At 38.0% G+C, this 23,615-nt stretch overlaps 1 protein-coding gene across 1 annotated transcript in view; it reads left to right on the top strand.

Annotated features, from left to right (window-relative positions):
* The first annotated feature begins 1,279 nt into the window (after positions 1-1,279).
* The window catches only part of LOC118941532 (deleted in malignant brain tumors 1 protein-like), a 36,807-nt gene continuing 14,471 nt past the window's right edge, over positions 1,280-23,615 (top strand). The window contains exons 1-4 of the mRNA XM_036955458.1: positions 1,280-1,295; positions 1,351-1,472; positions 2,611-2,914; positions 3,040-3,318. Of these exons, the coding sequence (XP_036811353.1) occupies positions 1,280-1,295; positions 1,351-1,472; positions 2,611-2,914; positions 3,040-3,318 (721 nt within the window). The remainder of the gene's footprint in view (positions 1,296-1,350; positions 1,473-2,610; positions 2,915-3,039; positions 3,319-23,615) is intronic.

The raw sequence follows: 23,615 nt of genomic DNA, 5'->3' as shown, positions 1-23,615 counted from the left end.
AACTTTATTATACCACATGAAGAAAGTCATGTGTCCATACAAACCATTCTAAAACCCAATAACAAGTAGTGTTTCATGGAACTACTAATACTTGTCAACCACAAAGCATTACTGCTGTTAGAATAACAGAATCACTGTCATCATCTGTCCTCACCACTGTGTTTTCCTCTCTGCTGTTTACAGCTGAACAATCAGTCAGACTGGTGAATGGGACCACTTCCTGTTCAGGGACAGTGGAAGTCTTCTATGAAGGACAGTGGTTGAGTCTATGTACTAGTGGGTGGTGGAGCTTAATGAGAGAGGTTAAGATTTTGTGTAGAGAGCTGGATTGTGGGAATCCTGTAGCTGAATCTAGAGGACCTCTGTTTGAAGATGGAAGAAGAGGAGTCAAACTATTGAGATGTAGTGGAGATGAGTCTTCTATTAGACAGTGTGGCAGAGGAGGACGTGGTGTCTGTGATGGTAAATATTATCATCATGTGATCTGTTCAGGTAAGAGACTGGTCATATTGAGAGATTTATTTATACATTATACAATATAACCATTTATCATGTTTTATGTGTTTTTATTTCATTTAAATAGAGGGAGAGATGTCAGATGTATTTAAACATTATATTTGTGTTTGTCATATTGGTTTATGGGAGATGTTCATGGGCAGATCATTGTAGTTCAGATGGTACTGAAGTGAAGCTGCCTGATGGATGTCCAGCTGTTTATTTTCTATAAAGTGAAGTGAACTTATTCCTGTCTCCTGCCTGCATTATTCCCAACCCGATCCTGAGTGACTAAGAACCCATTTCTACCTCTTACAGTATCAAACATAGCAAACTACAATCTTTTATCCAACATATTTGTGTTTAGTCCTTGACAGTGTCATCAACAAACTGATTGAATGTTCAACCAACTCTTTTTCTCCAGAGTCTGTGCGGCTTGTGGGTGAAGCTGGTTTCTGCTCTGGGAGAGTGGAGGTGAAGTCCAATCAGTCCTGGGCCTCAGTGTGTGAAGCTGACTTTGACCGGCAGGATGCAGAGGTTGTCTGTGGGGAGCTTAGCTGTGGGGCTCCTGCAGCTCTACAGGGGGGGCTCTATGGAGAAGGTGAGGGTCAGACCTGGGATAAAGAGTTCCAGTGTAAAGGCAAAGAGTCCCTTCTCCTGGACTGTGACACCTCAGACAGAGAGAACAACACCTGCCTACCTGGTAATGCTGTTGGACTCACCTGCTCAGGTAAGAAACAGTTTGTCACTCAATCAACATTGTTTCTCATCTGGAGTGAAGAATATGAGAGACAATATAGGTGTTTTTTAGTGAAAAAATAGTAAGATTACTGTCTCTCTCTTTTATTTTCTCAGAGCATGACGATGTGAGGCTGGTGGGAGGAGGCAGTCGCTGTGCTGGTGGAGTGGAGCGGTACGACCAGGGAGAGTGGAGGATTGTGGGAGCTGGAGTGTGGAACCAGAGGGATGTAGCTGCAGTAGTGTGTAGACAGATGGGTTGTGGCTCCACTGTTTCAGCACTACCTGGAAACACCACTAGAGTGTTTAGAGTTTCCTGTTCTGGGTCTGAGTCTTCACTGAGGGAGTGTGAGAGAAGTTATGATCTCCATCCTGGACTCACAGTGATCTGCTCAGGTAATAACAAGATACACTATATGGCCAAAAGTATGTGGACATTAGTGGATTCGGCTATTTCAGCCACACCTGTTCCTGACAGGTGTATCAAATTGAGCACACAGCCATGCAATCTCCATAGACAAACATCAGCAGTAAAATGTCCTTACAGAAGATGTCAGTGAATTTCAACGTGGAACATCTCGGAGCAACAACGGCTCAGCAGTGAAGTGGTAGACAACACAAGCTCACAGAACGGACCGCCGAGTGTTGAACCACGTAGAGCCTAAAAATAATCCTCTGTTGTAAAACTCACTGCTGAGTTCCACATACTTTTGTCCATGTATTATATCTCCTTCCTGGACTCACAGTGATCTGCTCAGGAAATATCAACATATTATCATTATATTCAACTGATTTCCTTCATTCATACAACTTCCTCTGCACCTCTCATGATGACTGTTTAGATTGTCAGGCTGCTTTACTAAATAGATCACTCAGTCAAGCAGGAATCAAATACAACTTAAATATCCCAGAATGCTTTGTATTTGAGTGTTACCTCAGTGAACGTCTCTACTCACAACGACTGTAACAAAGAGAGGAGGAGGAAGGAGGAGAGGAAGAGGGAGATATGGGAGAGATCAAATATATTTTTATCACTGAGTTCTCACCAGTGATGTCATCATAACCAGTAACCTTTTCTACTCTTGGCCAATCCTGACCCTGACATACAGCATCAGACCTTGTAGATCAGATGGTACTGAAGTGAAGCTGCCTGATGGATGTCCAGCTGTTTATTTTCTATAAAGTGAAGTGAACTTATTCCTGTCTCCTGCCTGCATTATTCCCAACCCGATCCTGAGTGACTAGGAACCCATTTCTATCTCTAACAGTATCAAACATAGCAAACTACAATCTTTTATCCAACATATTTGTGTTTAGTCCTTGACAGTGTCATCAACAAAACTGATTGAATGTTCAACCAACTCTTTTTCTCCAGAGTCTGTGCGGCTTGTGGATGGAGCTGGTCTCTGCTCTGGGAGAGTGGAGGTGAAGTCCAATCAGTCCTGGGCCTCAGTGTGTGAAGCTGACTTTGACCGGCAGGATGCAGAGGTAGTCTGTAGGGATGTTGGCTGTGGGGCTCCTGCAGCTCTACAGGGGGGGCTCTATGGAGAAGGTGAGGGTCAGACCTGGGATAAAGAGTTCCAGTGTAAAGGCAAAGAGTCCCTTCTCCTGGACTGTGACACCTCAGACAGAAAACACAACACCTGCCTACCTGGTAATGCTGTTGGACTCACCTGCTCAGGTAAGAAACAGTTTGTCACTCAATCAACATTGTTTGTCATCTGGAGTGAAGAATATGAGAGACAATGTAGGTGTGTTTTAGTGAGAAAATAGTAAGATTACTGTCTCTCTCTTTTCTTTTCTCAGAGCCTGATGATGTGAGGCTGGTGGGAGGAGACAGTCGCTGTGCTGGTGGAGTGGAGTGGTACGACCAGGGAGAGTGGAGGACTGTGGGAGCTGAGGACTGGGAGCAGGAGGATGTAGCTGCAGTAGTGTGTAGACAGATGGGTTGTGGCTCCACTGTTTCAGTACTACCTGGAAACACCACTAGAGGGTTTGGAGTTGACTGTGATGGGGATGAATCTGCACTGAGGGAGTGTAGAAGAACATATGATCTCCTTCCTGGACTCACAGTGATCTGCTCAGGTAATAACAAGATACACTACACTACCAAAAGTAAGTTATAAAACTCACTGCTGAGTTCCACATACTTTTGTCCATGTATTATATCTCCTTCCTGGACTCACAGTGATCTGCTCAGGAAATATCAACATATTATAATTATATTCAACTGATTTCCTTCATTCATACAACTTCCTCTGCACCTCTCATGATGACTGTTTAACTTGTCAGTCTGCTTTACTAAATAGATCACTCAGTCAAGTAGGAATCAAATACAACTTAAATATCCCAGAATGCTTTTGTATTTGAGTGTTATCTCAGTGAACGTCTCTACTCACTACCACTGTCACACGTCATGTTATTGTCACATCTAAATGAGGAAAGTAGTTGAGGAGCTACGTTTTCTTTTTCTCTCCTCTTGTTCCAGATGTCCTGCTTAAGCCTGATATCAACATATGTTGTCTCAGTGACTGTAGGCCCACTACTCATGTTGCCCTGTGAGGGAGGGTGGCTGGCACTGTTACATACTGATGTTATTGTCATATCTATAGGAAACTAGTTGAAGAGGTTTTTCTTGTTCTCTTTTATTGTTACAGATCTCCTGGTCCAGCCTGATATCTTCCTGACTGACCCAATGGGAGGGGTCTCCAGGGGCCACCAGGGGCCTGAGATGTTCAGGGGCTACAACTTCACCATCACCTGCTCCACTCAGCCACAGTACCCAGGAGGCTCCTACCTCCTCACGTTCACCGGCTCCAACAGAACCCAGACCCAGCCAGCTGTCAATCACTCTGCTGCCTTCCTCTTCCCTGCTGCAGATGACTCCCACCAAGGGAACTACAGCTGTGTTTATGACAATTATGTTTTCTCTCATAACTTCTCCTCTGAGAGTGAGCTCCTCTCCCTCACCATCACAGGTAACTGAACATGAACCAGACTTATAACTTTGTCATTGACAGATTTTCCACAGATCTATGTGATGATGATCAGTCCCCTCATCAAAGGTGTTTCTGTTTGCAGCCTCTCCTCTGCCAGCCTTCATCATCAGACACGTTGTAGTGCTGCTGATCCTACTGACAGCCATCACCACCTCCTACCTGTACTACAAGGTAAAGACATTTACTCAGACGTTACAAGTCATTTAAACTAGAGGGGGAGGGTGAGAGGGAGAGGGTGAGGGGGAGAGAGAGAATGGAGATACCAGAGAGTAAATGTCTGACTGTTGGTGCTGTGTCTCCCTAGCCCACCAGGAGGCAGAAGAGAGTGAACAGGGTGAGCAGCATGGATCTTGATGTCAATGCCATGGAGATGGTCTCTCTGAGCTCCAGAGCTGAAGCTGGACCGGGAGAGGAGAGAGCAGCCCAGGGGACGGAGTAGGAGTAGAATGAATCTGACCCTACATGCTGATCTTAGGACAGTTTTGTGTTTTAAATCGATGGTCAGCAGTGGACTGGTGTTTAAAATGTGGTGACAAACCTGAAGTGATTCTAATTTTAATAACAAGTTCAGAATTTGTTTATCTTTCTAGAACCTTGGAAGAAATCTAAAAGGAGTGACTGCAACCACCATTATTCATTTAGTTTGGTTTTTACCACCAGAGAAACATGGGGTTTTGGGTAACATGGGGTTTGGGTAACATGGGGTTTTGGATAACATGGGTTTTGGGTAACATGGGGTTTTGGGTAACATGGGGTTTTGGTTAACATGGGGTTTTGGATAACATGGGTTTTGGGTAACATGGGGTTTTGGGTAACATGGGGTTTGGGTAACATGGGGTTTTGGATAACATGGGTTTTGGGTAACATGGGGTTTTGGGTAACATGGGGTTCTGGGTAACATGGGGTTCTGGGTAACATGGGGTTTTGGGTAACATGGGGTTTTGGATAACATGGGGTTCTGGGTAACATGGGGTTTGGGTAACATGGGGTTTGAGTAACATGGGGTTTTGGGTAACATGGTGTTTTGGGTAACATGGGGTTTTGGGTAACATTGGGTTTTGGGTAACATGGGGTAACATGGGGTTTTGGGTAACATGGTGTTTTGGGTAACATGGGGTAACATGGGGTAACGTGGGGGTCATGGGGTTTAGGGTAACATGGGGTTTTGGGTAACATGGTGTTTTGGGTAACATGGGTTTTGGGTAACATGGGGTTTTGGGTAACATGGGGTAACATGGGGTTTTGGGTAACATGGGGTTTTGGTAACATGGGGTAACATGGGGTTTTGGGTAACATGGGGTTTTTTGGTAACATGGGGTTTTGGGTAACATGGGGTAACATGGGGTTTTGGGTAACATGGGGTTTTGGGTAACATGGGGTAACATGGGGTTTTGGGTAACATGGGGTTTTGGGTAACATGGGGTTTTGGGTAACATGGGGTAACATGGGGTTTTGGGTAACATGGGATTTGGGGTAACATGGGGTTTTGGGTAACATGGGGTTTTGGGTAACTTGGGGTTTTGGTAACATGGGGTTTTGGGTAACATGGGTTTTGGTAACATGGGGTTTTGGTAACATGGGGTTTTGGTAACATGGGGTTTTGGGTAACATGGGTTTTGGTAACATGGGTTTTGATAACATGGGGTTTTGGGTAACATGGGGTTTTGGGTAACATGGGTTTTGGTAACATGGGTTTTGATAACATGGGTTTTGATAACATGGGGTTTTGGGTAACATGGTGGTTTTGGTAACATGGTGGTTTTATTATTGATAGATAGTAGCTACATTTCGACTGTTTGTGTCCAGAATGTGTTGCTTTTTGCTTTTGTCTTTATGTCTTTATCGTGGTTTGTTGTTATGATGTTGTTTACTTCATGATGTTATTGATTATAAACGTTATGATATTGATTATGATGTAGATTAGTGTTATGTTGTTAGTAGTATAGAGATAATGATGCTATTGATTATAAATGTTATGATATTGATTATGATGTAGATTAGTGTTATGTTGTTAGTAGTATATAGATAATGATGTTATTGATTATAAATGTTATGATATTGATTATGATATTGATTATGATGTATATCTAGTAGGCTTAAATTGAAAATGTGTCAAATAGGAGTGGCAATATTGTCTGCTTTTATCCTAAGTAATTTAAATTGTTACAATATAACATATGTTGGTCAAGTATAGTATAGTAATTTGAGTTGGGGATGTGTGTTGTATAGTATAGTAATCTGAGTTGGGGATGTGTGTTGTATAGTATAGTAATCTGAGTTGGGGATGTGTGTTGTATAGTATAGTAATCTGAGTTGGGGATGTGTGTTGTATAGTATAGTAATCTGAGTTGGGGATGTGTGTTGTATAGTAATCTGAGTTGGGGATGTGTGTTGTATAGTATAGTAATCTGAGTTGGGGATGTGTGTTGTATAGTATAGTAATCTGAGTTGGGGATGTGTGTTGTATAGTATAGTAATCTGAGTTGGGGATGTGTGTTGTATAGTAATCTGAGTTGGGGATGTGTGTTGTATAGTATAGTAATCTGAGTTGGGGATGTGTGTTGTATAGTAATCTGAGTTGGGGATGTGTGTTGTAGAGTAATCTGAGTTGGGGATGTGTGTTGTATAGTACAGTAATCTGAGTTGGGGATGTGTGTTGTAGAGTAATCTGAGTTGGGGATGTGTGTTGTATAGTATAGTAATCTGAGTTGGGGATGTGTGTTGTATAGTATAGTAATCTGAGTTGGGGACCTGTGTTGTATAGTATAGTAATCTGAGTTGGGGATGTGTGTTGTAGAGTAATCTGAGTTGGGGATGTGTGTTGTATAGTACAGTAATCTGAGTTGGGGATGTGTGTTGTAGAGTAATCTGAGTTGGGGATGTGTGTTGTATAGTATAGTAATCTGAGTTGGGGATGTGTGTTGTATAGTAATCTGAGTTGGGGATGTGTGTTGTATAGTATAGTAATCTGAGTTGGGGATGTGTGTTGTATAGTATAGTAATCTGAGTTGGGGATGTGTGTTGTATAGTATAGTAATCTGAGTTGGGGATGTGTGTTGTATAGTATAGTAATCTGAGTTGGGGATGTGTGTTTTATAGTATAGTAATCTGAGTTGAGGATGTGTGTTGTATAGTATAGTAATCTGAGTTGGGGATGTGTGTTGTATAGTATAGTAATCTGAGTTGGGGATGTGTGTTTTATAGTATAGTAATCTGAGTTGAGGATGTGTGTTGTATAGTAATCTGAGTTGGGGATGTGTGTTGTATAGTATAGTAATCTGAGTTGGGGATGTGTGTTGTATAGTATAGTAATCTGAGTTGGGGATGTGTGTTGTATAGTATAGTAATCTGAGTTGGGGATGTGTGTTGTATAGTGTACTAATCTGAGTTGGGGATGTGTGTTGTAGAGTAATCTGAGTTGGGGATGTGTGTTGTATAGTATAGTAATCTGAGTTGGGGATGTGTGTTGTATAGTAATCTGAGTTGGGGATGTGTGTTGTATAGTAATCTGAGTTGGGGATGTGTGTTGTAGAGTAATCTGAGTTGGGGATGTGTGTTGTATAGTATAGTAATCTGAGTTGGGGATGTGTGTTGTATAGTAATCTGAGTTGGGGATGTGTGTTGTATAGTATAGTAACCTGAGTTGGGGATGTGTGTTGTATAGTAATCTGAGTTGGGGATGTGTGTTGTATTGTAATCTGAGTTGGGGATGTGTGTTGTATAGTATAGTAATCTGAGTTGGGGATGTGTGTTGTATAGTATAGTAATCTGAGTTGGGGATGTGTGTTGTATTGTAATCTGAGTTGGGGATGTGTGTTGTATAGTATAGTAATCTGAGTTGGGGATGTGTGTTGTATAGTATAGTAATCTGAGTTGGGGATGTGTGTTGTATAGTAATCTGAGTTGGGGATGTGTGTTTTATAGTAATCTGAGTTGGGGGTGTGTGTTGTATAGTAATCTGAGTTGGGGATGTGTGTTGTATAGTATAGTAATCTGAGTTGGGGATGTGTGTTGTATAGTAATCTGAGTTGGGGATGTGTGTTGTATAGTATAGTAATCTGAGTTGGGGATGTGTGTTGTATAGTAATCTGAGTTGGGGATGTGTGTTGTATAGTGTACTAATCTGAGTTGGGGATGTGTGTTGTATAGTAATCTGAGTTGGGGATGTGTGTTGTATAGTATAGTAATCTGAGTTGGGGATGTGTGTTGTATAGTAATCTGAGTTGGGGATGTGTGTTGTATAGTAATCTGAGTTGGGGATGTGTGTTGTACAGTAATCTGAGTTGGGGATGTGTGTTGTATAGTATAGTAATCTGAGTTGGGGATGTGTGTTGTATAGTAATCTGAGTTGGGGATGTGTGTTTTATAGTATAGTAATCTGAGTTGGGGATGTGTGTTGTATAGTATAGTAATCTGAGTTGAGGATGTGTGTTGTATAGTAATCTGAGTTGGGGATGTGTGTTGTATAGTATAGTAATCTGAGTTGGGGATGTGTGTTGTATAGTATAGTAATCTGAGTTGGGGATGTGTGTTGTATAGTATAGTAATCTGAGTTGGGGATGTGTGTTGTATAGTAATCTGAGTTGGGGATGTGTGTTTTATAGTATAGTAATCTGAGTTGGGGATGTGTGTCCACTCCAGTACATGTGTAGTGTAGGATGTGTGTCCACTCCAGTACATGTGTAGTGTAGGATGTGTGTCCACTCCAGTACATATGTAGTGTAGGATGTGTGTCTGTGTACTCCAGTACATGTGTAGTGTAGGATGTGTGTCCACTCCAGTACATGTGTAGTGTAGGATGTGTGTCTGTGTACTCCAGTACATGTGTAGTGTAGGATGTGTGTCCACTCCAGTACATGTGTAGTGTAGGATGTGTGTCCACTCCAGTACATGTGTAGTGTAGGATGTGTGTCTGTGTACTCCAGTACATGTGTAGTGTAGGATGTGTGTCCACTCCAGTACATGTGTAGTGTAGGATGTGTGTCCACTCCAGTACATGTGTAGTGTAGGATGTGTGTCCACTCCAGTACATGTGTAGTGTAGGATGTGTGTCCACTCCAGTACATGTGTAGTGTAGGATGTGTGTTGATGCCTAAAGTGACTCTGTGTTTAACACACTTCAACCAGACGACTGTAGAAGCTTCTGTTTAATTGAAGAACAACCGTTGTCTCTATTGAACACAACGTTGTGGTCAAGGTAGTTGTTTTGTGATTGACTGAAAGAAGGGGATCTTTCAGAGTGAGACTGATGTCTGTTGGTTGGATAGCAGGTAGTTGTTGTGATTGACTGAAAGAAGGGGATCTTTCAGAGTGAGACTGATGTCTGTTGGTTGGATAGTAGGTAGTTGTTTTATGACTGACTGTAGTGGCTTCCTTTCCTCTTGACCATAGCCACGGCCCGAGCCTGAAGCCGGGGTTGTTTCAGACGCATACAGTCCACATTCAAGGTTTCCAAACGGCCAAAACATTCAATGAGATCCAGGGATCCTGGTGCAACAAAAAGGTTTATTCTTCTGATATCTGACAAAAAATATATATTCTCCGATCAACGTAAAACAGAGATTACCTGACATGGAAAATACATGATATGACCTGTATGTCTGTCTGGTCAAAAGATTAGCCAGGACTCCTCCCCTGAAGGCCCAACTTCCTGCCTTCATCCTAACACACTCACCACAGTACAATGAATGGGCAAGAGGAGGGGCCAAAAACTACGAGACACTAAGAACAAATGAAAACATCTCAATCAGGTAAATATAAATCAATAAAAGGTACCTAATCTTTCATCATATACCTTCATATTTAATACATTTACACAAACGTACATGGAGTTCTGTATGTTCTGTCTTTATACTAATATGTCCAATCAGCTCTAACTGTTTGTCTCCCATCGTTCCACTCAGAGGACTAGACCTTCTGGTATCAAATGGGAGTTTCCACCATATTTAGTAAACCAGTCATTTCAGTGAAGGGAAGTGAACAAGTGCACACTTCAGGAGAAAAGAGATAAAATTGGGACAATGATTCTTTCTAGTCTACAGTCCTGCGTCTGTGACACCAGATTACCACCTAGTGGCCGTAAAAGGAACTGTCCTGTCAGTGTGTTTTTACTGCTGGCTCAAAACAACACATGACCTGCAAACAGGATATGATTCATGTGTGAGTACTAAAAGCATATGAATATAGTATATTATAGTATATTTATTATATATGTGGGTCTGATAAGTAAACACTCTTAATGTGTTATCATTGTTTGCAGTAGCATTAACAACCATGAAAAACAGCACCAAACCATTATTCCTCCTCCACCAAACTTTACAGTTGGCACTATGCATTGGGGCAGGTAGAGTTCTCCTGGCACCCGCCAAATCCAGATTTATCCGTCAGACTGCCAGATGGTGAAGCTTGATTCATCACTCCAGAGTAGGTGTTTCCACTGCTCCAGAGTCCAATGTCGGAGATCTTTACACCACACCAGCCGAACCTTGGCATTTCCCATGGTGATCTTAGGCTTGTGTGTGGCTGCTCGCCATGGAAACCCATTTCATGAAGCTCCCGACGAACAGTTCTTGTGCTGACGTTGGAATAGTTTGGAACTCGTTAATACCTATGTAAGAACACTGTTCATTGATTACAGCTCAGCATTTAACACCATAGTACCCTCCAAACTCGTCATTCAGCTCGAGACCCTGGGTCTCGACCCCGCCCTGTGCAACTGGGTCCTGGACTTTCTGACAGGCCGTCCCCAGGTGGTGAGGGTAGGAAACAACATCTCCACCCCGCTGATCCTCAACACTGGGGCCCCACAAGGGTGCGATCTCAGCCCTCTCCTGTACTCCCTGTTCACCCATGACTGCGTGGCCATGCACACCTCCAAATCCGTCATCAAGTTTGTATATATAGTGTGTATATAGTGTGAATATATAGTATTGTATATATAGTGTGTATATAGTGTGAATATATAGTATTGTATATATAGTGTGTATATAGTGTGAATATATAGTATTGTATATAGTGTGTATATAGTGTGAATATATAGTATTGTACATATATTGTATGTATATATAGTGTTAACATATAGTGTTGTGTATATAGTGTGAATATATAGTATTGTATATATATTGTGTATATTGTGTGTATATATAGTGTGAATATATAGTGTTGTGTATATAGTGTGTATATATAGTATTGTATATATAGTGTGTATTGATAGTATTGTATATATAGTGTGTTTATAGTGTGAATATATAGTATTGTATATATAGTGTGTATATATAGTATTGTATATATAGTGTGTATTGATAGTATTGTATATATAGTGTGTATATAGTGTGAATATATAGTGTTGTGTATATAGTGTGTATATAGTGTGAATATATAGTATTGTATATATAGTGTGTATATAGTATTGTATATATAGTGTGAATATATAGTGTTGTATATATAGTGTGTATATAGTGTGAATATATAGTGTTGTGTATATAGTGTGTATATATAGTATTGTATATATAGTGTGTATTGATAGTATTGTATATATAGTGTGTATATAGTGTGAATATATAGTATTGTATATATAGTGTGTATATAGTGTGAATATATAGTATTGTATATATAGTGTGTATATAGTGTGAATATATAGTATTGTATATATAGTGTGTATATAGTGTGAATATATAGTATTGTATATATAGTGTGTATATAGTGTGAATATATAGTATTGTATATATAGTGTGTATATAGTGTGAATATATAGTATTGTATAAATAGTGTGTATATAGTGTGTATTGGTAGTATTGTATATATAGTGTGTATATAGTGTGAATATATAGTGTTGTGTATATAGTGTGAATATATAGTATTGTATATATAGTGTGTATATAATGTGTATTGATAGTATTGTATATATAGTGTGTATATAGTGTGAATATATAGTGTTGTGTATATAGTGTGTATATAGTGTGTATTGATAGTATTGTATATATAGTGTGTATATAGTGTGAATATATAGTGTTGTGTATATAGTGTGTATATAGTATTGTGAGTGTATGTAGGGTCAGTGCAGATAGTATTGTATATATAGTGTGTATATAGTGTGAATATATAGTGTTGTGTATATAGTGTGTATATAGTGTGTATTGATAGTATTGTATATATAGTGTGTATATAGTGTGAATATATAGTGTTGTGTATATAGTGTGTATATATAGTATTGTATATATAGTGTGTATTGATAGTATTGTATATATAGTGTGTTTATACTGTGAATATATAGTATTGTATATATAGTGTGTATATATAGTATTGTATATATAGTGTGTATTGATAGTATTGTATATATAGTGTGTATATAGTGTGAATATATAGTGTTGTGTATATAGTGTGTATATAGTGTGAATATATAGTATTGTATATATAGTGTGTATATAGTATTGTATATATAGTGTGAATATATAGTGTTGTATATATAGTGTGTATATAGTGTGAATATATAGTATTGTATATATATTGTGTATATTGTGTGTATATATAGTGTGAATATATAGTGTTGTGTATATAGTGTGTATATATAGTATTGTATATATAGTGTGTATTGATAGTATTGTAAATATAGTGTGTTTATAGTGTGAATATATAGTATTGTATATATAGTGTGTATATATAGTATTGTATATATAGTGTGTATTGATAGTATTGTATATATAGTGTGTATATAGTGTGAATATGTAGTGTTGTGTATATAGTGTGTATATAGTGTGAATATATAGTATTGTATATATATTGTGTATATTGTATATATAGTGTGAATATATAGTGTTGTATATATAGTGTGTATATAGTGTGAATATATAGTGTTGTGTATATAGTGTGTATATATAGTATTGTATATATAGTGTGTATTGATAGTATTGTATATATAGTGTGTATATAGTGTGTATTGATAGAATTGTATATATAGTGTGTATATAGTGTGAATATATAGTGTTGTGTATATAGTGTGTATATAGTGTGTATTGATAGTATTGTATATATAGTGTGTATATAGTATTGTATATATAGTGTGAATATATAGTGTTGTATATATAGTGTGTATATAGTGTGAATATATAGTGTTGTGTATATAGTGTGTATATATAGTATTGTATATATAGTGTGAATATATAGTATTGTATATATAGTGTGTATATAGTGTGTATTGATAGTATTGTATATATAGTGTGTATATAGTGTGAATATATAGTGTTGTGTATATAGTGTGTATATAGTGTGTATTGATAGTATTGTATATATAGTGTGTATATTGTGTGAATATATAGTGTTGTGTATATAGTGTGTATATAGTATTGTGAGTGTATGTAGGGTCAGTGCAGATAGTATTGTATATATAGTGTGTATATAGTATTGTGAGTGTATGTAGGGTCAGTGCAGATAGTATTGTGTATATAGTGTGTATATAGTGTGAATATATAGTGTTGTGTATATAGTGTGTATATAGTATTGTGAGTGTATGTAGGGTCAGTGCAGGTAGTATTTTATATATAGTGTGTATATAGTATTGTGAGTGTATGTAGGGTCAGTGCAGATAGTATTGTATATATAGTGTGTATATAGTGTGAATATATAGTGTTGTGTATATAGTGTGTATATAGTGTGAATATATAGTGTGTATTGATAGTATTGTATATATAGTGTGTTTATAGTGTGAATATATAGTATTGTATATATAGTGTGAATATATAGTGTTGTATATATAGTGTGTATATAGTATTGTATATATAGTGTGAATATATAGTGTTGTATATATAGTGTGTATATAGTGTGAATATATAGTGTTGTGTATATAGTGTGTATATATAGTATTGTATATATAGTGTGAATATATAGTATTGTATATATAGTGTGTATATAGTGTGTATTGATAGTATTGTATATATAGTGTGTATATAGTGTGAATATATAGTGTGTATATAGTGTGTATTGATAGTATTGTATATATAGTGTGTATATAGTGTGAATATATAGTGTTGTGTATATAGTGTGTATATAGTATTGTGAGTGTATGTAGGGTCAGTGCAGATAGTATTGTATATATAGTGTGTATATAGTGTGAATATATAGTGTTGTGTATATAGTGTGTATATAGTATTGTATATATAGTGTGTATTGATAGTATTGTATATATAGTGTGTTTATAGTGTGAATATATAGTATTGTATATATAGTGTGAATATATAGTGTTGTATATATAGTGTGTATATAGTGTGAATATATAGTGTTGTGTATATAGTGTGTATATAGTATTGTATATATAGTGTGTATTGATAGTATTGTATATATAGTGTGTTTATAGTGTGAATATATAGTATTGTATATATATTGTGTATATATAGTATTGTATATATAGTGTGTATTGATAGTATTGTATATATAGTGTGTGTATAGTGTGAATATATAGTGTTGTGTATATAGTGTGTATATAGTGTGAATATATAGTATTGTATATATAGTGTGTATATAGTATTGTATATATAGTGTGAATATATAGTGTTGTATATATAGTGTGTATATAGTGTGAATATATAGTATTGTATATATATTGTGTATATTGTGTGTATATATAGTGTGAATATATAGTGTTGTGTATATAGTGTGTATATATAGTATTGTATATATAGTGTGTATTGATAGTATTGTAAATATAGTGTGTTTATAGTGTGAATATATAGTATTGTATATATAGTGTGTATATATAGTATTGTATATATAGTGTGTATATAGTGTGAATATATAGTGTTGTGTATATAGTGTGTATATAGTGTGAATATATAGTATTGTATATATATTGTGTATATTGTATTGTATATATAGTGTGAATATATAGTGTTGTATATATAGTGTGTATATAGTGTGAATATATAGTGTTGTGTATATAGTGTGTATATATAGTATTGTATATATAGTGTGTATTGATAGTATTGTATATATAGTGTGTATATAGTGTGTATTGATAGAATTGTATATATAGTGTGTATATAGTGTGAATATATAGTGTTGTGTATATAGTGTGTATATAGTGTGTATTGATAGTATTGTATATATAGTGTGTATATAGTATTGTATATATAGTGTGAATATATAGTGTTGTATATATAGTGTGTATATAGTGTGAATATATAGTGTTGTGTATATAGTGTGTATATATAGTATTGTATATATAGTGTGTATTGATAGTATTGTATATATAGTGTGTATATAGTGTGTATTGATAGAATTGTATATATAGTGTGTATATAGTGTGAATATATAGTGTTGTGTATATAGTGTGTATATAGTGTGAATATATAGTGTGTATTGATAGTATTGTATATATAGTGTGTTTATAGTGTGAATATATAGTATTGTATATATAGTGTGAATATATAGTGTTGTATATATAGTGTGTATATAGTATTGTATATAGTGTGAATATATAGTGTTGTATATATAGTGTGTATATAGTGTGAATATATAGTGGTGTGTATATAGTGTGTATATATAGTATTGTATATATAGTGTGAATATATAGTATTGTATATATAGTGTGTATATAGTGTGTATTGATAGTATTGTATATATAGTGTGTATATAGTGTGAATATATAGTGTTGTGTATATAGTGTGTATATAGTGTGTATTGATAGTATTGTATATATAGTGTGTATATAGTGGGAATATATAGTGTTGTGTATATAGTGTGAATATATAGTATTGTATATATAGTGTGTATATAGTATTGTATATATAGTGTGTATTGATAGTATTGTATATATAGTGTGTATATAGTGTGAATATATAGTGTTGTGTATATAGTGTGTATATAGTGTGTATTGATAGTATTGTATATATAGTGTGTATATAGTGTGAATATATAGTGTTGTGTATATAGTGTGTATATAGTATTGTGAGTGTATGTAGGGTCAGTGCAGATAGTATTGTATATATAGTGTGTATATAGTATTGTATATATAGTGTGTATTGATAGTATTGTATATATAGTGTGTATATAGTGTGAATATATAGTGTTGTGTATATAGTGTGTATATAGTGTGTATTGATAGTATTGTATATATAGTGTGTATATAGTGTGAATATATAGTGTTGTGTATATAGTGTGTATATAGTATTGTGAGTGTATGTAGGGTCAGTGCAGATAGTATTGTATATATAGTGTGTATATAGTGTGAATATAGAGTGTTGTGTATATAGTGTGTATATAGTATTGTATATATAGTGTGTATTGATAGTATTGTATATATAGTGTGTTTATAGTGTGAATATATAGTATTGTATATATAGTGTGAATATATAGTGTTGTATATATAGTGTGTATATAGTGTGAATATATAGTATTGTATATATATTGTGTATATTGTGTGTATATATAGTGTGAATATATAGTGATGTGTATATAGTGTGTATATAGTGTGAATATATAGTATTGTATATATATTGTGTATATTGTGTGTATATATAGTGTGAATATATAGTGTGTATTGATAGTATTGTATATATAGTGTGTTTATAGTGTGAATATATAGTATTGTATATATAGTGTGTATATATAGTATTGTATATATAGTGTGTATTGATAGTATTGTATATATAGTGTGAATATGTAGTGTTGTATATATAGTGTGTATATAGTGTGAATATATAGTATTGTATATATATTGTGTATATTGTGTGTATATATAGTGTGAATATATAGTGTTGTGTATATAGTGTGTATATATAGTATTGTATATATAGTGTGTATTGATAGTATTGTATATATAGTGTGTTTATAGTGTGAATATATAGTATTGTATATATAGTGTGTATATATAGTATTGTATATATAGTGTGTATTGATAGTATTGTATATATAGTGTGTATATAGTGTGAATATATAGTGTTGTGTATATAGTGTGTATATAGTGTGTATTGATAGTATTGTATATATAGTGTGTATATAGTGTGAATATATAGTGTTGTGTATATAGTGTGTATATAGTGTGTATTGATAGTATTGTATATATAGTGTGTATATAGTGTGAATATATAGTGTTGTGTATATAGTGTGTATATAGTATTGTGAGTGTACGTAGGGTCAGTGCAGATAGTGTTGTGTATATAGTGTGTATATAGTGTGAATATATAGTATTGTATATATAGTGTGTATATAGTATTGTGAGTGTATGTAGGGTCAGTGCAGATAGTACAGGTAAACATTAATTAACTATTTATCAGTCTTATGACTATTTAGCAGGGTTAGAGTTAGGGTTACCAGAGTTCATAGGGGAAACATCACCATGTTAACAACTATTAACCATGCTGATACTCCAGGCACTGCCCCCTAGGGGTGGGATGTGGGTACTGGAAATGGACTGTTTTACTGTGGTCGAAGCTCCAGGGTTTTCCCTAGGTACAGATCAGGATCAGCTTCCTCCCAAGGTCATGGCAAGAAGGGATCCAGCCTTTGTCAAATTAACATCAAAAGGTGATATTTTTTAACATTTGAGCTAATCCTAACCCTTTTCCTAACCTTAACCTAATTCTCCTAACCTGCTATGAAAAGTCAAAAAGGACGTTTATCTGAGAAAAGATGGCTCCCTTTTAGCCATGACCCAACCCCAATCCTGTCCTCAACCACTTGTTGAGAAAAAGCAAAACTGACCCAAGATCAGCATCTAGGTGCAACTTCCCCCACATACCTACCTCTATTCTGTACCTAACAACATAGTATATTATTATAGACAGACAGACAGACAGACAGACAGACAGACAGACAGACAGACGCACAAACATTAAGAGTGTTTACTTATCAGACCCACATATATATCAAATATACTATAATATACTATATTCATATGCTTTTAGTACTCACACATGAATCATATCCTGTTTGCAGGTCATGTGTTGTTTTGAGCCAGCAGTAAAAACACACTGACAGGACAGTTCCTCTTATGGCCACTAGGTGGTAATCTGGTGTCACAGACGCAGGACTGTAGACTAGAAAGAATCATTGTCCCAATTTTATCTCTTTTCTCCTGAAGTGTGCACTTGTTCACTTCCCTTCACTGAAATGACTGGTTTACTAAATATAGTGGAAAACCCCACTTGATAACAAAAGGTGTCCTCTGAGTGGAACGGTGTGACAAACAGTACCTCCTCTCCTCTCCTCTCCTCTTCTCCCCCCTCTCCTCTCCTCTCCTCTCCTCTCCTCTCCTCTCCTCTCCTCTCCTCTTCTCCCCTCTCCTCTCCTCTCCTCTCCTCTTCTCCCCCTCTCCTCTTCTCTCGTCTCCTCTTTATCTTTTTTGTCACTGACTTCTCACCAGTGATGTCTTCATGACCAGTAACCTGTTCCTCTCTTGGCCCAGTTCAGCCTGACCCTGACATACAGCATCAGGCCTGTTGAGTTGACTTGGGTAAAAGACCTCTAGCTTCTACACCACATCCCCCCTTCTCCTGCTCTAACATGAGACCTCATCAGTACTCATTTTGGGTGCTGGTACTGTTTATATTTAGGTGCTGGAACATTAAGCCAATATTCTATAAGAGGTGAACTCAAGCAGTAGAAAGTTAGAGGTGATATTATAGGACACACTATGTGAAACGTTGCTGCTCTGTCAGCAGTTTCCTGTGGAGTTTTTTTTTACATATCAGTTTGCTGTAGTGTGTTCAACCACTGATCCAAGATAAGTTGCTAAGAAGTTAATCTCACATCATTGAAGTTAGGACATAATGAGAGAGAAGTCATATAGCCCAGCAGTATTTTCCACTCTTCAGTCCACTCTTTATGACAGCAGACTGTGGAACCCCAGTTAGAGACAGATATGATACCTGCACTGATACTGATGACCCTGTTGTGGAGCAGAGGTAGGATGCTGTTATAATGATATACATTTGTGACAGTTACTGAGATATGATTTGATATTGTAAGATATATTATAATTTGCAGGGTTAGTAAAATAACATACAACTGGAAGCAGACAGTAAAAATGTGTCTCAAAGCAGGACAATGATGTGATCACCTGTAAATGTACTTTACTGTAGTCTAACTGTCCATCTGGGGACAGGCACTAATGTCAGTTAAGTTGTGATGGTGTCATGCATCTGACTGTTGTATATTCAGTGTGTCAATGATTGATTGTATCTGTCTCTATGTAAATGAGAGAATATATTATATATTATATTGGTGTTATGTTAGAGTAGGAGAAGGGAGGGGTGTAGATGATAGATTAGCTAAGTCAAGACCAACAGGTCCAACACTATACATCACGAAGAGAGAGAATGAGAGAGAGAGAGAGAGAGAGATGAGAAGAGAGGAGGGGTGGGGAGAGAGGAGGATTGGGGAGAGAGGAGGGTAGGGGATAGAGGGTAGGGTAGAGAGAAGGGGAGGGGAGAAAGCAGGGAAGGGTAGAGTGGAGGATAGGAGAGAGAAGGGTAGAGTATAGATGATGGGAGGGAGGGGATAGAGAGATTTGCGGAGGAGAGAAGAGGTTAGTGGAGAGAGGAGGGTGGAGGAGAGATGGGGAATGTGTTTACACATGGGTGTTGTTGCACCATACCACTGTCATCCCCATCATATCATCAAAGGTCATGTCATGTTGATTTAACCTCTGTCTCTCTCTTCCTCTGACTCCACCCTCTCTCTCTTTCTCCTCTGTCTCTCTCTTTCTCCTCAGATCTACAGGCTCTAAGCGTCAGTCCACCAGGTAGGTAGAGTATACATCTACAGTGATTATAGCAGTTCCATATTAGTAAACTTTATTATACCACATGAAGAAAGTCATGTGTCCATACAAACCATTCTAAAACCCAATAACAAGTAGTGTTTTATGGAACTACTAATACTTTACATATTATATATTATATTGGTCTGATGTTAGAGTAGGAGAAGGGGGGTGTAGATGATAGAGGTCTGTTACCAAGGCAACAGGTCTGATGCTATCTGTCAGGAAGAGAGAGAGAGGAACAGAGAGAGAGAGAGAAGGCGTGGATAGAAAGTGAGATGTCAACAGAGATAGGGCTGACAGACTAACATGCAGCCAACTGAATATCTTGTCTTTACTGACTTCTCACCAGTGATGTCATCATAACCAGCAACCTTTTCCACTCTTGGTCCGGCTCATCTTGACCCCTGACCTCTGAAATTAATGATTTAAAAAATGATTTAAAAATAAATAAATTAGATTTAATCTCACCTGCAAAGAGAGTTACACATTTGCATGGAAGGGGAATGTACAATACATTACCAAAAGTATGGGGACACCTGCTAATATAACATCTCATTCCAAAATCATGGGCATTAATATGGAGTTGGTCCCCCCCTTTGCTGCTATAACAGCCTCCACTGTTCTGGGAAGGCTTTCCACTAGAAGATGGAACATTGCTGCGAGGACTTGCTTCCATTCTGCCACAACAGCATTAGTGAGGTTGGGCGATTAGGCCTGGCTCAGTCGACGTTTCAATTCATCCCTAAAGATATTCAATGGGGTTTAGGTCAGGGCTCTGTGAAGGCCAGAAAAGTTCTTCCACATCGATCTCAACAAACTATTTCTGTATGGACCTCGCTTTGTGCACAGGGGCATTGTCATGCTGAAACAGGAAAGGGCCTTCCCCAAACTGTTGCCACAAAGTTGGAAACACAGAATAGTCTAGAATGTCATTGTATGCTGTAGCGATTAGATTTCCCTTCAATGAAACTAAGGGGCCTAACCCGGTCCATTAAAAACAACCCAGACCATTATTCCTCCTCCACCAAACTTTACAGTTGGCACTATGCTTTGGGGTAGGTAGCGTTCTCCTGGCATCTGCCAAACCCAGGTTTGTGGTACGGACTGCCAGATGGTGAAACGTGAGGGGGGGGGGGGGGGGGTCTTTAATCAACCACAAGGCTGGGAGAGAGAGATAGTTCTTACTCACTGACAGACTGAGGAGGAGGAGGGAGAGAGAGAGAGATAGGAGAGAGATAGTTCTTACTCACTGACAGACTGAGGAGGAGACAGGGGAGGAGGGAAAGAGAGAGATAGGAGAGAGATAGTTCTTACTCACTGACAGACTGAGGAGGAGACAGGGGAGGAGGGAAAGAGAGAGATAGGAGAGAGAGATAGTTCTTACTCACTGACAGACTGAGGAGGAGACAGGGGAGGAGGGAGAGAGAGAGAGATAGGAGAGAGATAGTTCTTACTCACTGACAGACTGATGAGGAGACAGGGGAGGAGGGAGAGAGAGAGAGAGAGATAGGAGAGAGATAGTTCTTACTCACTGACAGACTGAGGAGGAGACAGGGGAGGAGGGAGAGAGAGAGATAGGAGAGAGATAGTTCTTACTCACTGACAGACTGAGGAGGAGACAGGGGAGAAGGGAGAGAGAGAGAGATAGGAGAGAGAGATAGTTCCTACTCACTGACAGACTGAGGAGGAGACAGGGGAGGAGGGAGAGAGAGAGAGATAGTTCTTACTCACTGACAGACTGAGGAGGAGACAGGGGAGGAGGGAGAGAGAGAGATAGGAGAGAGATAGTTCTTACTCACTGACAGACTTAGGAGGAGACAGGGGAGGAGGGAGAGAGAGAGAGATAGGAGAGAGAGATAGTTCTTACTCACTGACAGACTGAGGAGGAGACAGGGGAGAAGGGAGAGAGAGATAATTCTTACTAACAGACTGGGTTGGTAAAAGGAGACAGGGGAGGAGGGAGAGAGACAAACATTTAAATCAAATGAATATATTTTCATTAGTGACTTCTCACCAGTGATGTCATCATAACCAGTAACCTGTTCCTCTCTTGGCCCAGCCTGAACCTGACATATAGCATCATGCCTGTTGAGTTGACTTGGGTAACAGACCTCTAGCAGACCTCTACACCACATCCCCCCTTCTCCTGCTCTGACATGAGACCTCATCAGTACTCATTTTGGGTGCTGGTACTGTTTATATTTAGGTGCTGGAACATTAAGCCAATATTCTATAAGAGGTGAACTCAAGCAGTAGAAAGTTAGAGGTGATATTATAGGACACTATGTGAAATGTTGCTGCTCTGTCAGCAGTTTCCTGTGGAGTTTTTTTAACATATCAGTTTGCTGTAGTGTGTTCAACCACTGATCCAAGATAAGTTGCTAAGAAGTTAATCTCACATCATTGAAGTTAGGACGTAATGAGAGAGAAGTCATATAGCCTAGCAGTATTTTCCACTCTTCAGTCCACTCTTTCTGACAGCAGACTGTGGAGCCCCAGTTAGAGACAGATATGATACCTGCAGTGGCACTGATGACCCTGTTGTGGAGCAGAGGTAGGATTTTGTTATACTGATATACACTTGTGACAGTTACTGAGATATGATTTGATATTATAAGATATATTATAATTTGCAGGGTTAGTAAAATAACATACAACTGGAAGCAGACAGTAAAAATGTGTCTCAAAGCAGGACAATGATGTGATCACCTGTAAATGTACTTTACTGTAGTCTAACTGTCCATCTGGGGACAGGCACTAATGTCAGTTAAGTTGTGATGGTGTCATGCATCTGACTGTTGTATATTCAGTGATTGTATCTGTCTCTATGTAAATGAATGAGAGTATATATTATGTATTATATATTATATTGGTGTTATGTTAGAGTAGGAGAAGGGAGGGGTGTAGATGATAGAGGTCTATGAGCTGAGTCAAGATCAACAGGTTCAACACTATACGTCACAAAGAGAGAGAGAATGAGAGAGAGAGAGATGAGAAGAGAGGAGGGGTGGGGAGAGAGATTTGAGGAGCAGGAGAGAGAGAGGGTAGGGAGAGAGGAGGGTTGGGGAGAGAGAAAGGGAGGGGAGAGAGAGAGAGGGTAGGGAGAGAGAACGGGAGGGGAGAGAGAAAGGGAGGGGCGATGGGAAAGGAGAGCATAGAGCAAGATAGGTGAGAGAAGAGGGTAGGGAAGAGAGAGTAGGGTAGAGTAGAGAGGAGGGTAGGGGGAAGAGGGTAGGGGAGAGAGAATGGGAGGGGAGAGAGGAGGGTAGGGGATAGAGGGTAGGGTAGAGAGAAGGGGAGGGGAGAACAGAGGGAAGGGGAGAGTGGAGGGTAGGAGAGAGAAGGGTAGAGTAGAGACGATGGGAGGGGAGGGGATAGAGAGATTTGCGGAGGAGAGAAGAGGGTAGGGGAGAGAGGAGGGTAGGGGAGAGAGGAGGGTGGAGGAGAGATGGGGAATGTGTTTACACATGGGTGTTGTTGCACCATACCACTGTCATCCCCATCATATCATGAAAGGTCATGTTATGTTGATTTAACCTCTGCCTCTCTCTTCCTCTGACTCCTCCCTTTCTCCTCTGTCTCTCTCTTTCTCCTCAGACCTCCAGGCTCAAAGCGTCAGTCCACCAGGT

This window comes from Oncorhynchus mykiss, chromosome 19, assembly GCF_013265735.2.
Source record: "Oncorhynchus mykiss isolate Arlee chromosome 19, USDA_OmykA_1.1, whole genome shotgun sequence".
Taxonomy (NCBI): domain Eukaryota; kingdom Metazoa; phylum Chordata; class Actinopteri; order Salmoniformes; family Salmonidae; genus Oncorhynchus; species Oncorhynchus mykiss.
This window is presented reverse-complemented; position numbering and strand designations above follow the sequence as displayed.